Source organism: Epinephelus fuscoguttatus, linkage group LG1 (assembly GCF_011397635.1).
Source record: "Epinephelus fuscoguttatus linkage group LG1, E.fuscoguttatus.final_Chr_v1".
NCBI classification, from domain to species: domain Eukaryota; kingdom Metazoa; phylum Chordata; class Actinopteri; order Perciformes; family Serranidae; genus Epinephelus; species Epinephelus fuscoguttatus.
In genome coordinates, this window is record NC_064752.1 from 26060914 (window position 1) to 26082552 (window position 21639).

The following is a 21639-nucleotide window of genomic DNA, read 5'->3' on the forward strand; positions in this document are numbered from 1 at the left end:
TTCACAGGCTGTCCATCATGTGTTTTGTAAATGGATGAACATTTTCAGAATTATTTTCTTTACACTAAAAAAGGGAAAAAATGAAGGGGTTGGTATTTATAGATTATTATGCAGTGGTTTCACAGGTCGGACCCACTTGAGATCAGATTGGTCTGTATGTGGCCCCTGAGCTAAAATGAGTTTTCACACCCCTGATTTAAATAGCCTACTTATTTCACCACTGTCTCTCTCATTGTGGTTGTTTTATAGTATTTATAATCTTGACTCAGAGTGCACATATCTTCTCAAACCCAAATGACTCCCATGATAAACCGTTTTTTTTTCTTTACTGTGCTGCTGGCAGTGCGGACGCCTTCTCCAGATATCTGCAGTCTCATTATCACCCACAGAGCCATCTTAGGTCAGGAATCTCCCCTCATTCTGTGCTTCTTATTGAAACCTTAATGTGCTTAAGATTCCATTGTGTCATCCATGCACTGGGCTACATGATCACATTTAGAGTAAAAACACACGCTTCTGCAGGTTTTTGTGAGCGCATCGTGGAGCTTGGGGACAATACAGTACATGAAGTACAGTATGATGCAGCGTTAGCGTTAAATGCAACAACTTCTCAACAGCCGACGTGAGCGCGTCGCGGAGGAGAACCAAAGTTCAGTGTTTGATTTTTCAGCATTTTGCAGATGAATTTAATGTTTCAGTTTCTCTGTGGCCGGTAACACCTGTCCATGTTGTTCCTCTCAGCTGAAAAAGAGAGGACCCCCCCTTGTCTCCTCAGCCTCCTCAGGATGCGAGATGTACATGTTGCAAACATGCAGACGACGCGTCTCCAGGAATAAAAAAGGTCCGTGCGTCCTGCAGCAGAGAGCCGACTAAAGAGGGGTTTCCCTCCTCAGAGAAAGGTAGAATGAGCAGCGAGTATGGAGGCTGGAGGGTGATGCTCTAACCCCCCCTCTTCCTCCTCCTCCACCCCCTCCTCCTTCTCTCTCTCTCTCTCTCTCTCTCTCTCTCTCTCTCTCTCTCTATCAAATACAGTAGGGGACGTGCTGGCAGTGCCGCGGCTGGAGACGGTGCACCGGGGTCCAGCAGTCCTGCACGCTGCTGCTGCTGGGACGGGATTTTTTTACTGTACAGAAGATATTTTATAAGCGGATCTGAAGATGCTGATGAACTGGAGGATCCTGGTCTCGCACACGTGCAGCAGCAGCAGCAGCAGCAGCTTCCTTCTGCTCTGGATCCTCGTCGGCTTGAACGTGGTGGAGGTGGCGGGGTCCCAGCAAGGGATCCCTCTGTCTGTGTGAGTGAGAGGCAGCTCTGCAAGTTTGTTTCACATGGAATTTACTCATGTGCAGATTTCTGACAGGCAGGTAGCAGGAGTAGCATTTTTAAATGGGCATTTTGGGTCAGATGTAACTTAATTTAAGGAGGTTTAAACAGGTTACAGGTTCTGATAGGTTGGGTTTTTTAGGGGTGAAAATCTCCAAATGCATCTGATTTTAGTTTGGCTGTTTGCCTTAAAATAACTGATGTGGAGTTTAATTTAATCAGACCTCTGTCTGGGCCGTATTGCAGGTTTAATTCATCACTTACAGGGCAGAGAGTGGTAGTTTTTGGGGAAGGAAACAAGTAATTACAGATGTAATTTTAGCAAAAAAGCAGCATGATTACAAAAATCACAAAAGCTAGATGAATTCAAAATACAGCAAGCTGATTAAACTGCTGCAACAAAGAGGTTAAGGCTACGCCTAACTCTCTTCTCAGTCTTATTTGTTATATGACTGTATATAAAATCAATAAATTGACAAACTGACAATAATAATTCTGTGTTCAGAAATAATAAGTGTTATTGGGCTCCACTGGTTTGATTCTGCCAAAAATCAAGATTGACATTTTAATATCTTTCAGGGTTCATTTTTAGAGGCACTTTTATCTCAATCTTTTTTCCCTTTCTATGTATAATAATTCATGTTAATAAAGGGGGTGGGAGGGTATTTTTTGATTAGTTTCACAAACTTTGCTGATAACTGTGTGTTGTTAAATTTCACAATTTTGCAGGCCTTTACAAGTGTAATCAAATAATTTCCAATTCTCCACATATCATGACAGTAATGGACTTATGGCGAATCTCAATTTTCATTGTAAGTCAGATTGTGTCTGCAGCAGTAGATTTGTTAAATTGCAAAATCTTTTGCTTGAGGAACTTTTTTTTTATCCAGGCCAGGATTGTTTCCTACCTCTACCTAAAACAATTGAAACACAAAACTATGGAAAATCCCAAATAAAATAAAATGTAAATGCATGTTCAAAAAGTTAATCTCACTCCGAGTTAGATATTTTTAGTAAACTCACTGCACAACCTCAAAGATGCCAGATTGCGCACCTTTAAAAGATAAAATATCTTGAGTATTTTTCTGCAATGTATTTAAATGGTTAGTTTAGTTTAAAATCCACAGTATTACATCAAAAATAAATAAGAGTTTGCAAACCAGTACATTTAGTAAGATGATCTTTTAGAAGGTGTTTGGAAAAAGGCTGCTGAAAGACCTCTAAACTGTTTTTAAAAAGTCCACTCCACAGATGAGTACGGTTTAAGGACTGCACATGATTTTTTTTTTTAAACATACTTTTGTAAATTTAGTTTTCCTTATTTCCAAATCCTTAAAACAGGCCACATTCTTTAAAGCCGCATCTACATCTCCGGTTACACTCAACTATCTCCTACATTGTAAGCACAGGACTTTTCTGCCATGCGTAGCCAGAGTCATTTACAGTTTAATAGAAGGAGCTCCAATAACTACAGTATAGATCATCAGAATTACAAGCAATCATCTGTCAGGAGAGTGAAGGTCAGGGACACCGGGCCATGACGATAATCTTTTGACTGATGGTGTCCGGGAAAAAAAGCTAAAAGAAAATGACAGCTGAAGAGAGATTGAAGACATTTAAAGGCAGCTGGGGTGAGAAGAGGACAGGGAGTGTTCGGGAGGAAGAAAGTACCATGAGATTTAAAACTACGGCCAAGTGCTGCTCAAACTTTAGACGATAACTTAGATAGGCTGCTACTTATATATAATTAATTCAAACCTTTAGCTTTCTGTGTATTTCTTTTGCACATTTTTATGCACATTTGGCTAAACTGCCTTTTGTCTGTTTGTGTTGTAGCGTAAAGCTCTGGGCTTCAGCATTCGGTGGAGAAATTAAATCCATTTCTGCAAAATATTCCGGATCCCAACTACTGCAAAAGGTACTCGTCTTATTTCCCTGTCTGGTGTGAGCACAAATGCATGTTTTACTCTTGTCTGATGGTCATGTAGTTACACACATTGTTCGATGTAATGCTGTATTCTCTGTGTAATGGATGCAGAGACATTTATGTCTCTCAGCTGAATGCTGATGCGTTATTTTAGAGGAGACTCAGGTGTGTTTGGCAGGGACAGAGCTCTCTGTGTGTGTGTGTGTGTGTGTGTGTGTGTGTGTGTGTGTGTGTGTGTGTGTGTGTGTGTTTGTACCTGACACGGCCCATTAACCACGGCTGTGATTCCTCTCTCATCTCATCTCTCCAGTTAACTCTCTGGAGTCAAGAGTTTCAACCTCTGGATATGAATGCGACAAGGAGACAAATTGAATAAGTGTGTGTGTGGTTGGGTTCAATAGTGGGTGGGGGGGGTGTTGATAAGACGAGTGAAATCAGCAGAGAATTGAGCGATGACCCAGTGCAGTAGATTTAACTTTCTGACCACTTGATGGCAAAGGTGGGCTCTGTTTTCCCACGCAGGCCCCTGGTGAGTCAGGTGGGTGAACGGTGAACTGTTCATCAGAATGCTGATCATGTGATTTAAGTCTCCTTTACTTATATATAGATGCATTAAAGGTTACTTGTTCACGTATTGCATTTATATTTTAGGGCGTTTTAAAAGACATTAGCCTCAAATTTCTCCCCCATAGGTGTATATTTCAGAGGAGACACAGGGGATACAGCCCCCTCAAATTTTAAAGCATGTGCATTTGTCTCCCCCAATAAAGACTTTTATTTTGACAGAATTCAGTACATTTGCACCATACATTGATGCAGAAAATGAACAAATCAGTGCATAAAAAATCACCAGATTGCAGAAATTAAGTGTTTGATTATCAAAATGTACAAGTGGAGGATCCCAAAACCCCCAGTTTCATTTCTCCCACCCCATGTTGAAAGGAAATCTACGCCCTTGTCAATAAGTCAGGAAATTTTCACTTTACAAAACAGGGGAAAAGACAGAAAATGCAGAGATATGGAGTGGACAAAATATCACGCACAAAAGCAAAAAAAAGTAATGTTATCATATTTAAGAAGCCTTGCATTTAAAAAAGTACATCCACTCTCTGTGACAGTTTTTTATTAAGATCTACTCATTTCAACAGATTATATGATACTTCGACCATGTGAAATATTCAAACTCAGCACACGGTGTTTTTATGGCCGTCTCATTACATCAAAAGTAAATGTTCTGGAAATCTTGTGCATTGTTTCATGCAAACTAAATGCAGCCTGACATATTATATTACATTTGATCATATTTAAAATTCTGGGATCTGCGCTGGAATTTAAATTAAAGTTCTGTGGGTCTGATAAAAGCTTGGCCACATAACACGGGTTTGTAACAGAGGACGCACAAGAAGCTCAGTTCCACCCTGATGAAGGGTTATGTTCCTGCATATCTATCTATCACACCTCAGGCATTTACAGTAGGTTACCGGCACTTTAGGTTATAGCCAGAATAAATAACAGCTTTTTAAGAAGGTTGCAGACTCAGTTGTCTCACGTCTCTTTTCTGTCTTGTCAGCAAATTGCTGGGCAGGTTGCACTAAATGCATGCTGGGTTTAAATCCTGGTTTTTGTAAAATACACTACAATACAGCCAACATGCAATAAATAACACCTTACCTTAAATATCCTGTTTTAACTTTTTTCTGTTTTGGCTGTTCACTTGTTGTGAGGTTGTAGTTTGTGGTGTAGTGTTGAATTTATTGCATTGTAGTGAAAGGTGTTTTCAATGCTGCGTCAATTACTCACAGCACTGGTTCTCAACCTGGGGGTCCTAAACTCCCTAAGGGTCACCAAAACTTCATGAGGGATCACAGGCCTTTCTTGATTTAAAGAGGTTTAAGGTAACTTTAAGAAATAATCGACTGAAAACAGTAGGCCTTTTTCTCAGCATTTCATTTATTTCTGTTAAGTAAACTAAATGAAATTGTTTAGATTATTATTTAAGATCGTAACTTCTCACAAATCCCACAGGATAAGGGCACGATGAAGACCTGAGCACAAGTTATATTCACAGAGCCTCCACCCTCAGTATCGTACTGCATTAAAAAAGTATGCAGTTAAACCAACTAAAGAGCAAATAGAGCAATGTCGACATGTCAGGGAGAAGAAAACGCTGAATTTGTCAAACAAGATGCCTGTTAAGTATGTATGTTTGATTTAAAAAAAAAAAATACAGAGAATCGTACAAAAATGCCAGGAAAACTTATCTCTGATGCAAAATTCTACAAGAAATAATCTGCTCAAAATTGATCAGAATCACTTGTTTTACACAAACGTCCTGCAGTTACTGTTTGGGTTAACTGTGAAGTTTCTCAGTTGTTCTGTACTGTTATTGTTATGCATTTAATATAGTATAAAATATCCATAAAATATGACTTCACTCAATGATAGAGGAGGGGTCCCTGAAGATCAAAAAATTTGGAGACCCCTTCTAATGATGCATTTAAGTTCAAGAGCACCACAAAATGACAGCAAAATTGAATTAACATCTCTCAGACACCCGAGTTTAATTTTCAGAGGTGTATTTGTTACAGGACTGCACAGTGGTTTCTATTCTCCTTCAGTGAACATGGCTTCCATTTATTTCACATACAGTATAAATCCTGCATTGACTATTTTCAGCTGTGTCACTGTGATCCCTGTGTCTATAAAAACTCTTTACTCTCCTCTTGCAGTTACAACATGAGTCCCTGTCATGTTTGTTAATCCTCAATATTTGACCCATCCTCACTGTTTCAGGAGCTTTGGGCTATCACAGCACCGCGTCCAGGGACCAACTCCAGTTCTGAGGCTGGTGCTTCAACCAAGGGCAGCAGCAGGACTAAAAATGCTGCGTGTCTTGGAGGGTGGGACGAAAGCGGAGGAACCAGAGGAGGTCCACGCAAATATGGGGAGAGCGTTCAAACTGCATATAGAAAGCGGCTCCTGGGTCCAAACCTCGGACCTCCTTGCACTGAGGTGACAGCTCCCTGATATAAGATAAGATTTTAAGTGTGGTGATAGCTGAAGCTCTGTCCTTCCATTTGTTACCAAATATTCATCTCTGTACACATTTTCTTTTTGCAACATGCCCTGCAGATTTGTTCTCTTTCTTTGTGTGTATGTAAGCATTTTGCTCGTGTTCCTGTTCATGGAGGCATGTCTGGAGAGAGCTGTGCCGAGCTAGTCAGCACAAAGCAGTGAGCTGTGAGGGAGCTGACGGGTCGTTAGGGGCTGGTCATTAAGGCTGATTATTAGATGCTTTTGTGGTGAATTACCCGATTTCACTAAGATTTCTGGAAAGGGGGGAACACCGGGACTGTTCGGGATCCCGGCCTCACTCCTGCATTGGTCATTACTCTAATCAATAATCACGATCAGTGCTTTTGATGGATGGGGCTTAACCTCCTCTTGATGACTGGGGGAGTGTGAGGGAGGAGGAGGGGGGGACTGGGGGACTCGGGGTGCTGAGGCGAGGAGGACAGGCGTGAAATGAACTGTTCTGCTCCACTGCGAGCCCACACTCTTCCTTTCAGTAGGTAATTTGTCGCCTCATGTACTGGTGTGTGTGTGTTTTTGTGTCCACACAATGTGTAATATGTTTGAATATGTGCTACGAGCCCGACGCGGCCTGTGTTTATTTTTAGATAAGGTTATTGGAAGTGTGTGTGATGTAGCTGACTGGACAACCTGAGAGGATCAGTTTTTTTGTTTTTATCTGGCATGTTCACGTGTGTGTGTGTGTGTGTGTGTGTGTGTGTGTGTGTGTGTGTGTGTGCGCGCGCCAGGCAGGTGTGGGATTATGTAATGTTATATTCCTCGGAGCTGTGGCGGGCTTTGTTCTGTATCACTGGAGGTCCTGTGCATACAGCAGAATCAGCATTATGTGAGGTGTAGTTCATTACCCAGAATCGCCCAAGCTTGACACGTTATTATCTTTCTCCTGTGCTTTGACTCCATTTCAATTACCCTCTTACCATGCATAGCCTTCGGATCCAGCCCGCCTCCCCAACCCCCCCGGCCACCCAACATGGCCATCTTCAGCCAATCACGGAGGAAGAAGCAGCATGTGCAGCCAATGACTGAGACAGGATAAAGACTATCAATCATTCTGTGTTGCAGGGAGGGTTTTATCAAGCGTTCATCTGAGACTGGCTGCATGCAGCTTGTCAGCCAACATGTGAAGCCTTATAAGCCTTGTTTAACAATTCCCCATCTCTCTGGAGTCAAACAACGGTGCTCTGAAATGCTGCAGAACACACAGAGAAAAGATTATCTTAATGAATTTGTGGACATTGAAGACACTCAAAATAAGTTTATCAACCCTGTGAGTTCAGTAGGTTTGCAGTGTGATTTCCTGCAGCCAGTGTTTTATGATTTACTGCCGACCTCTCTGTCGATGCCACATTTTTGTTTTCTGGTTATTTTCAGAAATATAAAGAACCTGAAAAGTCAGTCAGAGTGGAAGAAATTGACGGTGTGAAACTGGTCAAAAACCTGGCTGTGAAGATGGAGGAAGTGTTTCGGAAAAAAGCAGAGGCCACCAGGGTAGGTAAACAACATTAAACATGTGCAATAAAAAGCATTTAGTTTTGTGTCTATAGTTTCTAAGATAAGATATTTGCATCATTACAGCAGCAAACAGGAAAGCGCAAACAAGAAGCATCAGTAAAAACAGTGATATGATAATAAATAGAAGGCAGAATGGCTGAATTCACATTATCCCACATAGGATGTATACATACTGCACAGTTTGGGATATACTGATAATGCACATGACTGAAGATTGATAATCATTGATTGATTTCTGGAAAATCTGGGCAGCATTTTGTTGAGTTTGCCAAATTTTTCGCAGGCGCTAACTCTTCTTAATGGGCAGTTTGGTGGCTATGAGAATTATTGTTTCTGTTAACATATCCACATGAAATGGAAGTTTTAATTTTGTGTCCTTGTTCATTGATTATTTACCTTTTGTTATATGCCCGATGTGTAAAAGAAAATCAGTGTCAGAGTATTTTTACATTAAACTCCATGTTTTTTTCTCTTTCTGTAAAACTAAGTCAATTGGTTTCAACTGTTCGATGACTCATCTTGCACTCAGGGGTGCTTACAAATTTCATCCAATCAAAACCACACTTCACTGTCTGAGTTGTAGCTAACAGCAATATGGAGAGAGACAGCAAGAGACATGTGGGCGAAATCTATGTTTTTATTACTAAAACAACGTGGCATAGGTCTAATTCATTCATCGCTCCCTTGTCCTCCTTCTGATGGAGTGGCGAGGGAAGTCTATGGAGCCAACATTGCACTCAGGGCTGGATTTTGCTATAACTTCCATGTTGAACTAAAATGTAAACCCGCCCACTTTTTAGGGGTCCAATCAAATGGGAAGAACTTGATTAAAACCAATCTTGTAACTGTACACTGCTCAAATATTCTGTTGTATTATTTTTAGATATAAGATATTATTAATAAATAGGGAGGGTATTAATTTTTTTAAGTCAAGCATGCCCCCCTCCCTAACACAATAGGCCTACTTTTCGTACACTCCCTAAACTGAGCAGATTAGACTGCTGTATAATGTTGAAAGACCAAATCTGTACTTAATGCAAAAGGTTTGTCTGCAATATGGCCCTTCATGTAATATATTACAGTCCAGGCCTGAGCTGCTGTCAGCCCCACAGCAGCAGCCTGACTGCGACCTCAGCGCACAGGAGCTTGTAACCATTTTAATGCTGCACCTCGCAGGGACTGCTGGGAAATGATAAGGGTTATCTCCCGCCGCCTGATCCCATGTGTGCGACAATTCATGACACCTCAGCCTGGAAATTACACCAATAAGGACAGCGCTTAATTTAATAAACGTGGTTTGACTCCCTGAGATGCATCAAGATATTAAAACCTGTTTTTAATTATGTGAAACAATATACACGAGAAAAATAAATAAAGAAAGAAAGAAAGAAAGAAAGAAAGAAAGAAATAAAGCACAGGTGTGATAAATTCTAATATAATGACGTCATCACTTTTGCACCAAATTGAAAAGCGAGGCAGTGACCTCAATAAAGCGGCAGAGGTCGGGTGTCTACAGAAGGAAAATTATGCACAGGCCCACCACTGTATTCTCTATTATAAACCACAAAACATTAAATTTCTTCCATGATGTTTTTTTTTAATTATTGTTATTATTTGCCAAGTGCTGACAACATGAGATCTCGCCATGGGGGTCAATTGAATTTGGCCACCACCGCCTCCGTTGTGTTTATATAGCAGTTATTTTGACACGTGTGACAGATGTTAATTACCTGCTTGGCTCCGAAGGCGAGAGGGACTGTAACGTTTAGGTGGCATTTCCCCCGGAAACACAGAGCCAAGCACATTTTGCAGAAGTGGAGTTAGGCTATTACAGAAGCCATCGCTGCTTTCGGTACACGGCATGAAATGCTGCTCCAACCTGCCTCCATCAATCATCTCACAGCGGCACTCCACAGTAGTGGCCCACATTTTATGCATATTTTTTACCCTTTAAAAAAAATACTATCAGGGTTTGCCAAGGAGGGAGAGAGAGTACTGGCGTCAGATCTTATTATTGAGTTCAACTTAAAGCAAAAGCTGGATATGGATTTCATCCAAAGATTAATCTAAAGCCTGGCAGTGGCCCTCCATCATGTTCCTCCTCAGTGGGATGACGTTTGTTGGGGTTTGAAAATAATAGAGAGGCAGAGCAATGTGCAAACAGCAAGTCTGAGTGTGGACAAACTTCTCGGAATAAATGGGCTCACTAGAAATCTTTATTAAGTTTTAAAAAAAATATGCATGTTTAATATGGTCATGAACATTTATTTTAAACATGTCACACTACACTTAATGAGTAACCTTTCTCCCTCCTCTCAGCGGCTGGTGGAGGCTGCAGAAGAAGCGCACCATCAGCATGAGGATAATCCCGACCTGCAGGTGAGGTTTGTCCCGGACTAAAGAAAAGGAAAGAAAGAAAGATAGGAGAAAAAAAAGAGGAACATAATTATTAAAAATGTTGTGTGTCATTGTACAGGATGAATCACTTTTAGTTGGGCTGGGCAGCAAGGTGAGAGAAGGGTAATAGGCCCTAAAAGTCTTTAATTGCGTTGGCATCGTCCTTCACACTGATGTCCTGTCAGCGCTTTGATACATAATGCTTCTTTGATAAGCAATGCCGCACATATTGAAGGCTGCGGCGCCATGCTGTCATAACTCAGAGCAGGACTGAGCTGCTGCAGCGCCTTTAAGTTCGGTACAGTAATACAGAAGTGGAGAGTGTCCTGGTGTTGCATGCAGAATAAAAGGCTGTGCTTGAGGTTATAATGCATGGTTAAATATTTCGATATCAGGAGGTACTGGACTTGGAAAATGGGAGACAGAAGCCGGCCTGCATCGCTTCTAGTTTTAATGCTATTTCACAGGATGTGCTCATGTGCTCAGACTCTTTCCAGGACATTATTTAGCGGCTCTCATTGCGGATTTCCAGGGCGCACTGAGCTTCCCCCGTGTCTGCAGAGGGAATGCAGTATTTCTGTCGTTTATTAGCTCTCTCTCTCTCTCTCTCCTTCTCTCTCCCTCTCCCTCTTTCTGTCCAGTGGACAAAGATAAATGGAACTCTTTTGCGCGGCGCATTGTTTCACTTTCATGGCTCTAGATTGGAAACCCAGTCGAGCAACAAAACACTGAAATAACGGCAGCACTTTACAGTTAATAGTAGCATTTACATCATAGGAATACATTTGAGTCACCTTGTTCCCTGCCACTTTCTCTGCTGTTCACACAGACAGAAGAACGCAGGTAGCTTTAACACCTTTAAGAGAAAATACCACTGCTATTTTTAAGTAATAATAAAGGAAATATTGTTTTTTTTTTCCCACCATTATCCTTGAAAATATGTCACCAAAACTTTAATGCATCTACAGCATCTGCAGTGTGGCTTTGGCCTTCTAAAGATTAGTACAAAAATGCACTTTGATGTAGGATTAATGCTTGTGTGGGACTTGTTTTCATTGCATTTTTTTTAAATGAATAATATTTCTGTAAGAAAACAAAGTGCCCATTTTCTCCACTTCATAGACAGCTTGTTATCTCTTAAACCAGTAATCCTTAAATTAAACAATATATGCATGGACTCCACACATATATAAAAACACATCTGATTAAATTATTTGCATTATTTTTATTTCTGAAATATTTCATTAATGTTTCTGTAAACTTGACATGATTTTAAGATAGATGCAGTGGCTTTCATTTTACATTTTGCCACAGACAAACATCTATCTCTTATACATATAAAACCATTGATGTGTTATTAGAAATGATATGGGAAAAATCTTCTATACTTTTAATAAGTTCAAGCTATTTGAATAGTTTTATTCGAGCAGTTGACATCCAGGCCTATCACGGACATTTCATCTTAAAGGCCATAAAAAATAATAAGGAATATTCAATATCCACCTGTGATAATGATGTGATGTCATGATATTACTCCTTGTGGCATCATTTAGCCAGCCTCGCCTCCCCTGACACCGCACATTTTTCACGCACCATTTCACTGACCACAATGAGATAAGCCGGCGGCTCTTATCTCAGCTGCTTCGTGTCAGGACAGTCCGGTGTTTTGCATTGACCTGAGCGTATAGTCGGTGGTTCAAGGGTGTGCGGATCAGGTCGGATGGAGCAACAGAGACTTGGCTCTTAGTTAAAAAATTGTGTTAGGTTTAATGTTGCTTTGGTGAAGTGTTTGCAAACAGAGCTTTTCCTTTATGAGATCCTAGAAAAAGCCTCTTGTAGATTTTTTAAAATATGGGCCATTTTAAAAATATTAAAACAGTTTTCTTTAAATGTTGTTTGTGTGCTTCAAAACTTAATCTTTCTGCAAATACCCTGTCAAGATAAAGGACTAAATTTCTGCTTTTGTGACTGACCGAGAAACATTTGAAGCACAAGTAAAAAATAAAAATTATAGTGTCATTTAGTAATCCTTTTTTTGCTGTGTATTTCATATTTCTTGTATTAGAAAATACAAATTAATGATTATAAAAGGATGTTTGAAAATATTAAAATCCACAAAATTTAGTTTTTTATTTGCTGCTGCTACCATGGTCATTTTTCAAACCATAAAAAACTTGAGTTGACCCAGTAACACTGTTACAAAATGAAGCTACAGAGTAATACTCTTAATTGATTTGTATGGTGAAGAGCACAGTATATTTTACTCACATGCTGAATGTTTTTTTTATTGATCACATATTACTGTAACCTAACATTTCAATCATGTCCACTTGAACGATGTGATCCGTAACACCAGGGCAAGAAAAGATTAGTTTTGACTCCATGAAGCTGCAGTGAGAGTCAGGGCCTGTTAAACCTTCAGTGTATAGGAGAGTAAAGCTTATCGAGACCCACCATCTCCAGATACTGTTGTGTGGGTACACAGTAAGGCCCAGCAGCCTGTAATGGAGGGCAGATCTCTGCAGTCGGGGCCTACAGCTAACTGCAGTGGTGTAAGAGTCAGTGGGGCGTCTCAGAGAGCTGCAGTGTCCCACGGCCTGCTCTACAGTAATAACCCTGGTGGTTAACGTGCCTCTCTACAGCACTATCAGTTCTGCTGAGAGTGCACGTTTCTCTCCCCTGCTGCTCCCTCTCTGCAGCAACACCCCACCACCACCACCACCACCACCACCACCATCATCCCCTCTTTCCCCCGCCCTGCCGCAGCTCGTCAGAGAGCTGCTCAGGCGTGGTATGAGCTGTCAGGGACTGCTTGATGGTGATGCCCGCGCGGCCTCCCCCGAGTGTGATGCTGTAAAGTCCATCACCCCTCCATCTCTCCTCTTTCTCTCCCTCTCTCCCTCTCTCAGTGCAGACAATAAGGACCACAGGCCACAGAGAGGCCGCTCACAGAGGATGAGGTAGTCTTTCTTCTGCAGCGGCAGGCAGTGAAGGACAGGACAGACAAACTGTTGGGTTTCAGCGAAGGGAGGCCAGACCCTTTACTGGCAGTCATGAAGTCCTCTTTGCACGTCCAGGTCCTTCTTAGACCCCAGTGACCAGTGACGATTACAACTGCAGTAGTTAATGCACAATTTGACTCACTGGGAACATTTAAAACTGCAACAACTAAACAGAAATCCACCAAAAAAATGCAAACTTGTTATTATATTTAATGAAAAGACCGGTTTTTAATTTTGAGTAGCTGTAGCTGAGGTGGCACAGCAGACTGATTTATCCCCGCTTGCTTCTTGCCACAAAGTGATCTTGAGCAAAACACTGATCCCCAAAATCGCTTTTAATTTGAAGAAATTAAAGACTTCAACACATTAAATTGATGCAGGAAATGCATAAATTGGTGCATAAAAATTCATGCCCAAAGACTGGTGTTATTGTGACACTACTTCATTCTGTCCTTTTTTACTTAGGATTTCTGAAAGACATAACCTGCATAAGGAAAATTTATCTAACCCCTTAAAGGATTGGTTCACATTTTTTCAAGTCTGCCTTTTGTAAAACAATATTTATATTCCTGTATGCATGCAGTTTTTGGTTGCTGTAATTCAGGGGTCTCCAAACTTTTTGCAATAGGAGCTAGATTAGATAGTGTGAAATACGTGGTGGCCAGTTTCGTTTTGCCTCATATGGGTTATTGGGGAAAAAAAAGCCCCGTGCAAATAAGACAAACGAAACAGTTTCATTATTCAGTGAAAAAGTATTCAACGGCCCTTGCTGTCGACTTCACACTGGTTGGCTGTGGCCATGTAAGCTACCTCACAGGAAATGTCTGCTGCTAGGTAACTGTTTGCTTGCTTGTTTACTGTCTATGAAAATGCATTAAGTCCACCTGCATATGATCGTCCCGCTATCATGAGGTGAACAGAAAAAGTGAACTTACTTAATTAACTAATATTGTGTGGCCGACAACATTTAGTATATTTTAAAAGACAACCCACAGGCCATTTAAAAACTCTTTTCAATATCCATATGGGCACTAGTTTTTAGGGCTGTACCTGACTCAGAATTATATCAGTTGAATTGGATTTGGCTGATCAATATGAATATTAAACTATTCCTTCCATTTTTCCAAACAGAGTTTGAGGGTTTGAGCTGGGTTCAGTGTGACAGTGACGTTCACATAATATAGTAAACAAGGCAAGTTAGCCCCATGAGCTAATGTGGGTTAGAACACTTCATCGGACTAAATTGCTGTGAGCTGTAAATTCACTACCTGTAAGCAGAAGGCAGAGGATAACATTATTGTGGAGCCTGACCGGGCAAAGTCTCTACTCCTCTAGGTAGCTGCCTCCGACTCAGTCAAGCCCTTTTACACGGAGATTGCACTATAGGGCCGTAACTAAGTCCCTTTTTATGTCTACTTCGCATTTTAACACAGAACCAAACAATGGCGACATCATCCCACTCTAGTGTGTGATTGTACACTGCATGCCGGCATCCCTTAACCAAAAGAGGCACGACATGCGTGATTTATTACACAACAGCATCAGCCTCTTGGCAGCACTTTTTAAACAATAACAGTGGCATAAACATAGCAATAGCAGTCATTTACCTTCTCCGTTATTTGGCTTATTGTTTTCCCAATTTGTGGACATTTACCACCACTGTTTTTCTTCTTTAAGTTAGCTGCTAACTGCTACTGGCTGCTTTTTAAATCTCCCGGGGTGGGTTGCACACATAACACATCAAAACATCACATCTGTCATGGCCATGATCCCATTCTGCCAGCTGTACTGTTTACACAGACGCTGTTTCAGCGCTGTTACTACGTCCCATGGCAGCTTAAAGGCGAGACAACTCTGTCGCTCGTATCTTATGTACAGAATGGCGAGGCGGCATAATGGTGCGATAATCCTGCCTTGAACAGGCAGTGTTAAAGGGGTGTCAGGCTCACCTTGGGTCTTGGTTTGCAGTTGCCTGTACCAGAGAGCAGCTTGAGAGTGAGGAGCACTCACTCTGCAGCTAAATCTGGGGACTGAAACGTCTTTAGAATTACTGACTGACCAAAAAAAAAAGACTGCTCAACTTGAGGAATCTCAGTTGACCAACTAATGATTTGTGTCTTCGACTTTCAGATGGCAGCCCCAGTATTGTTTTCGGATGAACTTACAAACATTTTAATCAATCCTTTAATATGAACACTGCTCTAATAGTTTTATTACAGCTAACTTTTGCCGTATTCCTTCTTCTCCCCAGTACGAGTACTTCAACGCTGTGCTGATCAATGAAGTGGACGAGGAGGGGAATAATGTAGAGCTGGGAGGAAAGTTCCTCCTGGAGCCCAATGACCATTTCAATAACCTTTCAGTCAACCTGAGCCTCAGCGTGGTGCAGGTGCCCACCAACATGTACAACAAAGGTGAGAGCTCAGCCCGCAGCGTGCGCACAGTCCGGATTATGTGAGCATTATTTACTTACTGTGAGCTGATGAACAGGGAGGAGAGGAGGAGGAGGGCGGAAAGTAAGTGGTGAAAGTGAGAAATGGTGAAGCTGTATCAGTGTCACGGGCTGGGTGAAGTGGAGCTGGGGAATCGATAGTGTTCCAGACATAAAGGAAAAGCAACTGCAGAGCTCTCAGAGAGACTGGGAAGAGTGCAGAGAGGGGGATGGTGGGAAAGATGTTTGTCATACGCTAGCTGTTCAGTCGCTTCTTGTTTTTTAACAGAGTGTCACCTCTCCCTGTGTATCGCCAGGGCTGCTTTTGTTTGGCTATAATGGACTCCCCATAACTCTCTGTTCACAGCACAAAGGGAGGCTCGTCCAGCAGGAGGAGGGGAGGGGATGATTTAGTCACAGGCATTGTATCTCCTTCAGGGGGGTCAATACGGGACAAAGGTCAACTGTGCTCTCAGTAATGGTGACCAGGATGATTACTATTATCACCATTTAATTTACTTGTTTCTCTTCTTCTCTCCCCCCTCTGTGTGTTTGCCCACATCCTCCTCAGATCCTGACATAGTGAACGGAGTTTACTGGTCCGAGGCTCTCAATAAAGTATTTGTAGATAATTTTGAAAGAGACCCAACACTAATCTGGCAGTACTTTGGGAGCGCTAAGGGATTCTTCAGGCAGTACCCCGGTGAGTGCTGCCACTCTGTCGTCCCATTTCGCTGTCTGTCCCTGTGTGTGTGTGAGATTATATATATGTGCGTGTGAGAAAAGAAAGGCTTGTCTCAAGGGAGCCATCAGCCGTCAGAGCAGGAAAAAACCCCAGATCAGAACAAATGATTTAGAATTACTAAAAGGGTAATTTGGTTAATGTTGTAATTTTACAGACCATCAGAGAGGATGCATATATACAGACTATAATTAATCAGAATTTGCCCGTGTGGGTCCAAAGTCGTACTGAGAAACAGTGCATGTCTGCTGGATCCAGCCGAACTTATCAGACCATCACAGTGATGTGAAACTGCAGTGCTGCAGCGAGGCTACAGAGATGAGATACAGCTGATGATAGTCTAATACAGATATGGACTCTGTTTGTTTAATGTATCATAAAAAGAGATTTCTTTCACCAGTGTTTAACAACATCCTTTTGCTAATATATTCATTATTTAATCTTATTTGAAAATTAAACTTCACTGAACTCTTAATGACAGATAGAGCCCTTAATATGTGGCTTATATTGTAGGCAGAGGTGAAAAGCAGCTAAGTACATCTACTTTACCTAAGTTACATTTTGAGGTACTTGAACTTTACCTCCATTTTATACTGCCTCACGCTTGTACTCCATTGAATTTAAATGGGAAATACTGCTCTTTTTACCTTTCTGATTAAGACTTTATAAAACATATAATGAGTTTATGAAATATGATGCATTTTGTTGGTTAAATCAGCCAACAGAGTAGAAAGCAGTGTAAAATAGCACCTTCATCAACTACAACATTAAAGCTTTACTATGCGGAATGTCAGTTACTGTTGTGTCACATGTTGTGAGTGAAAATGGTGTTTTGCTTCAACACATTCTCACTCCGACCTCGACACATATTGACATTTGGTCACGGACTTTCGACGTCCAGATTCGACATGCAAGGCACCCTGGGTGCGTTGGTTGCTGACGTTCTGGGACACTGTGTCAAGTTCTGCCTGTTACATGCATTTTCTTCTTTCAAAATACACTTCCGTTTACACAGGAAATTTACCGTTTACATACAGTCTCTTTCAAAATAAACGCACTACGTCACAAATTGATGTTTTTTCCTTCAACAACAAATGCACATGGTCAGGTTTAGGCAACAAAAGCACATGGTTAGGTTTAAATGGACGCCTATTTTCATTGGTTTCTGACTTTGCAAGTCACTGCCCAAGCACCAGATTTCAGCGACTATTATTATTATTATTTTTTTGTATGTGTACTTGTTTTTTGTTTTTTGTTTTTTTCCTGCACTGTGTCTCTCAGACACCTGCTGCTAATGTTCTGGCACCTAGACACTACCTTTTTATAGAGCCCCACTCAGGTGGGGTCGGGGCTATGTGATGACTGTGAGGGTTTACTTTTGTATGAGTTTTCACACTCTTTTTTTTTTTTAGGAAAATCCTGCATAGTATATTTTTATAGTACTGCCAGTGCCTACATGTTAAAACCTCTCAAGTCTTAAGTATTTCCCTAAAACCTACATGAACAAGAATCAAACATAATGTTTAAAAAAAAAAAGAATTATCATCAATCTGCTTCATCAGGGCTGTGTGGGTTTGGCAGATTTGATTGACAGCTCTGGCAACATGAGCAATCTACCGACTATCATCAGGTTTAGATTCAAGTGTTGCTAAATCCTGCAGCTTGTGACATCACCTGTTTTCATCTGAGACCCGCCCACTTCAAACCAGTGAGAAGATGAGAGATTAAACAAAAAAATCAGAAATTTCTTGAGTGAAAATAATACGATCACATTTCTCATAGTCAAAAGGTGGTTGAAATTTTTTTGCATCTAATTGCATATTAATAATCCAATAATATAACTAGAAGGACACTCGGAGACTGCAGACCTCCACCAAGGCCAAATGCCCTATTTCACCGTTTTAATGGAAGTGAAAAATAATCTGTGTATCCACTGATACAGATCCACTCTACAATCTGATGGGTTCTTCCTTGACCCATACTATACCCTTCAACCAAGATTCATGAAAATCAGGACAGTAGTTTTTCTCTAATCCTGCTGATAAACATATTAACAAACCAAACCGAACTGAAAACATAACCTCCTAAGTGAAGGTTATAATAATGATAAAACACTGACTGAGGCCACTCTGTGTGAGTCCTTTTTTTACTATTGATACTTTTGGTACTTTTGTACTTCAAAGTAAAACTTTACATGCAGGGCTTTTACCTATAATGGAGTATTTTTACAGTGTTGTCACTTCCCCTTTAAGTAAAGGATCTGATCATTTCTTTCACCACTGACTACAAGGTTCAATACATCTGAAACAAAATCATTGGTCGTCAATTTCACAATCACAAGTGTTTTTGCCAACCTCTTTGTGAATATGTTTTGTTTTTGGTGTTTTTTAAAAGTCTAGTCAGCTTCATGCATACAACCACACAGCATATACTGTATAACAGCGACAGTTTGCCTGTGTTTATCCACTGTGAAATGTTATTTTCTGTTACCTTCTCTCATACGTTCTCTTGATTTACTCCCTGATCTGTTTCACAGGTGTAAAGTGGCATCCAGATGAACATGGTGTCATTGGCTTTGACTGTAGAAACAGGAAGTGGTAAGACTCTAACTACCAAACAAAATGCACTCCTCTCGTTGCTGCATCATATTGTTGCAAATATTTCGATTTCTTCTCTTAGTACTGCAACAAGGTATCCAACTGTTGTAATGTGACGCCATATTTCAGGTACATTCAGGCAGCAACGTCTCCAAAGGACGTTGTTATCTTGGTCGATGTCAGTGGGAGCATGAAAGGACTGAGGCTGACCATCGCCAGACAGACTGTCTCCTCCATATTAGACACACTTGGAGATGACGACTTTTTCAACATCATTGCAGTAAGTTAAACCAAACTGTCAGCTTTGTTTTCGTTTTTTCGTTTGTGCATAGTGATGTCCTATTTCTCTGTAACCTCAGTCTTATTATCTCTTATCTTAACAAATAGTTTTTAACCAAAGACATCCCTGTTACAATATCTCAAATAACTGAAGCTCAGCTCATGGAAAACACTAATCTGTCTCAATGTTGTGTGTCCTCAGTATAATCAGGAGATCCACTACGTAGAGCCTTGTTTGAATGGCACGCTGGTCCGAGCCGACAGAACCAATAAAGATGTGAGTTGAGCTCAAACTGACATGTGATGACTGTAAGTGGATCGTATCGTGTTCAATTTGTGTGATTAATGTTTGAAACCTTTCTTTTCTACTGTTGTCATTATCTGCCAGCATTTCCGTGAACATCTGGACAAGCTGTTTGCCAAAGGGATCGGGCTGCTGGGTGAAGCTCTGGCTGAGGCGTTCACGATCCTGAATGATGTAAGTTCCAGTACAGTAAACCTCTCTGCACGAGCCTGCGCTCTATCTGTGACTGTCAGTTTAATAGAGATGCTGTGCAAACACAAATCTTCCCGGTCTATATTCTACTGACATAATGTATAACCATGGGCGGACTATGAGACAGTGGGCACTGGGTATAGGTATGCAAAAGGCTCCACCACCTCTGCTACATAGGAGCACGACACACAGACTGCTTTGTGGTTTTGCCTCTTTTTTAATGTTTTTTTAATGGTAAATTTAAGTCTCCTTGTAGTCATTGTGAGTCTCTTTAAGGTAATTTTGCATCTCTTTGTGGTCATATTGTATCACTGAGGTAATTTTATGTTTCTTTGAGTTAATTTTAAGTCTCTTTGTAGTTGTTGTGAGTCTCTTTGAGGTAATTTTGTGTCTCTATGTAGTCATTTTGCATCTCTTTGTAGTTGTATTGTATCACTATGGTAATTTTATGTCTTTTTAAGGTCATTTTAAGTCTCTTTGTAGTTGTTTTGTGTCTCTTTGTAGTTGTTGTGAGTCTCTTTAACGTCATTTTGTGTCTCTTTGTAGTCATATTGTATCACTGCGGTAATTTTATGTCTCTGAGGTAATTTTAGGTCTCTTTGTAGTTGTTTTATGTCTTTTTGTAGTTGTTGTGAGTCCCTTTAAGGCAATTTTGTGTCTCTTTGTAGTCATATTGTATCACTGAGGTCATTTTATGTCTCTTTGTAGTCATTTTGTATCTGTTTAGGGTAATTTTTCATCTCTTTGTTGTAGTTTTGTGTCTCTTTGTAATAATTTTTCATCTCTTTGTAGTCATTTTGTGGCCCTGAGGTCATTTTCATGTCTCTTTGAGCTAATTTTATGTCTCTTTGTAATCATTTGTGTCTCTTTGAGGTAATTTTGTGTCTCTTTGTAATCATTTTGTGTCTCTTTGAGGTAATTATATGTCTCTTTGTAGTCAGTGTGTGTATCTTTGTAGTTGTGTGTCTCTTTAAGGTAATTTTTTGTCATTTTATAGTCATTTTGTGTCTGTTTGAGGTAATTTTGAGTCTCTTTGCAGTCAGTGTGTGGCTCTGAGGTAATTTCATGTCTCTTTGAGGTAATTTTTTATGTCTCTTTATAGTCATTTTGTGTCTCTTAAAGGTAATTTAGCATCTTTTTGTGTCTGTTTTGTGTCTCTTTGAGGATATTTTTGTCTCTCTGTAGCCATTTTGTGTCTCTTTTTGGTTGCTTTGCCCCTTTTACGGTACTTTTGGGTCTCTTTGCGGTACCTTTGCATCTTTTTGTGGCCTTTTTGGGTCTCTTCTTGGTCAGTGCCGCTTAGCTTGAGTGACATTTTGCAGTTGAAGACCAGGGGGGCCCCTGGTACTTTGGACACCAATAATCCAGTTATGTGCATAACAAAGGAGATCAACAAAATATTTCCTCACTGTTTACTGATTTTGCGACAATGCTGTTGTGTGTTCATGAGTTTTCACAAAATGATTCATTTATTGATTAATGTGACATAAAAATAATGACTTTCTTGGATATCGCAGATGCACTTTGCTTTCATTTAACTGAAGGACTCCACTTGACCAGAACATTAGGAAAACTTTCATTTTACAAGCCACATTTGTTTTCAGTGACAGGAAGTGTTGGAGTACAACCCTCGGCATGTTCTCAGCTAATCATAAGAAGCAGCACACTCCAGTCAAATATACTTGAGCGTTTGGGAGGTGTGTCACCTGTCGAAACGCTCCAGCGGTATCCCTGTTCCGCCCTCCAAACACAGACACATCTATTCTGAATCGTGATTAATGGCTCTAATTAATGTCGATGATTAATAACGTGGCTGATTGGAACACAAAGCAGATAAGGC

General features: G+C 40.6%; 1 protein-coding gene across 1 annotated transcript in view; it reads left to right on the top strand.

The window, feature by feature from the left end:
- The first annotated feature begins 1031 nt into the window (after positions 1 to 1031).
- Positions 1032 to 21639, top strand: part of cacna2d3 (calcium channel, voltage dependent, alpha2/delta subunit 3) — a 47581-nt gene continuing 26973 nt past the window's right edge. Inside the window, exons 1-11 of the mRNA XM_049588230.1 lie at positions 1032 to 1294; positions 3160 to 3241; positions 6044 to 6262; positions 7715 to 7831; positions 10175 to 10234; positions 15506 to 15668; positions 16257 to 16388; positions 18964 to 19024; positions 19154 to 19304; positions 19506 to 19580; positions 19692 to 19781. Coding sequence (XP_049444187.1) covers positions 1158 to 1294; positions 3160 to 3241; positions 6044 to 6262; positions 7715 to 7831; positions 10175 to 10234; positions 15506 to 15668; positions 16257 to 16388; positions 18964 to 19024; positions 19154 to 19304; positions 19506 to 19580; positions 19692 to 19781 — 1287 coding nt within the window. The 5' untranslated portion in view covers positions 1032 to 1157. The remainder of the gene's footprint in view (positions 1295 to 3159; positions 3242 to 6043; positions 6263 to 7714; positions 7832 to 10174; positions 10235 to 15505; positions 15669 to 16256; positions 16389 to 18963; positions 19025 to 19153; positions 19305 to 19505; positions 19581 to 19691; positions 19782 to 21639) is intronic.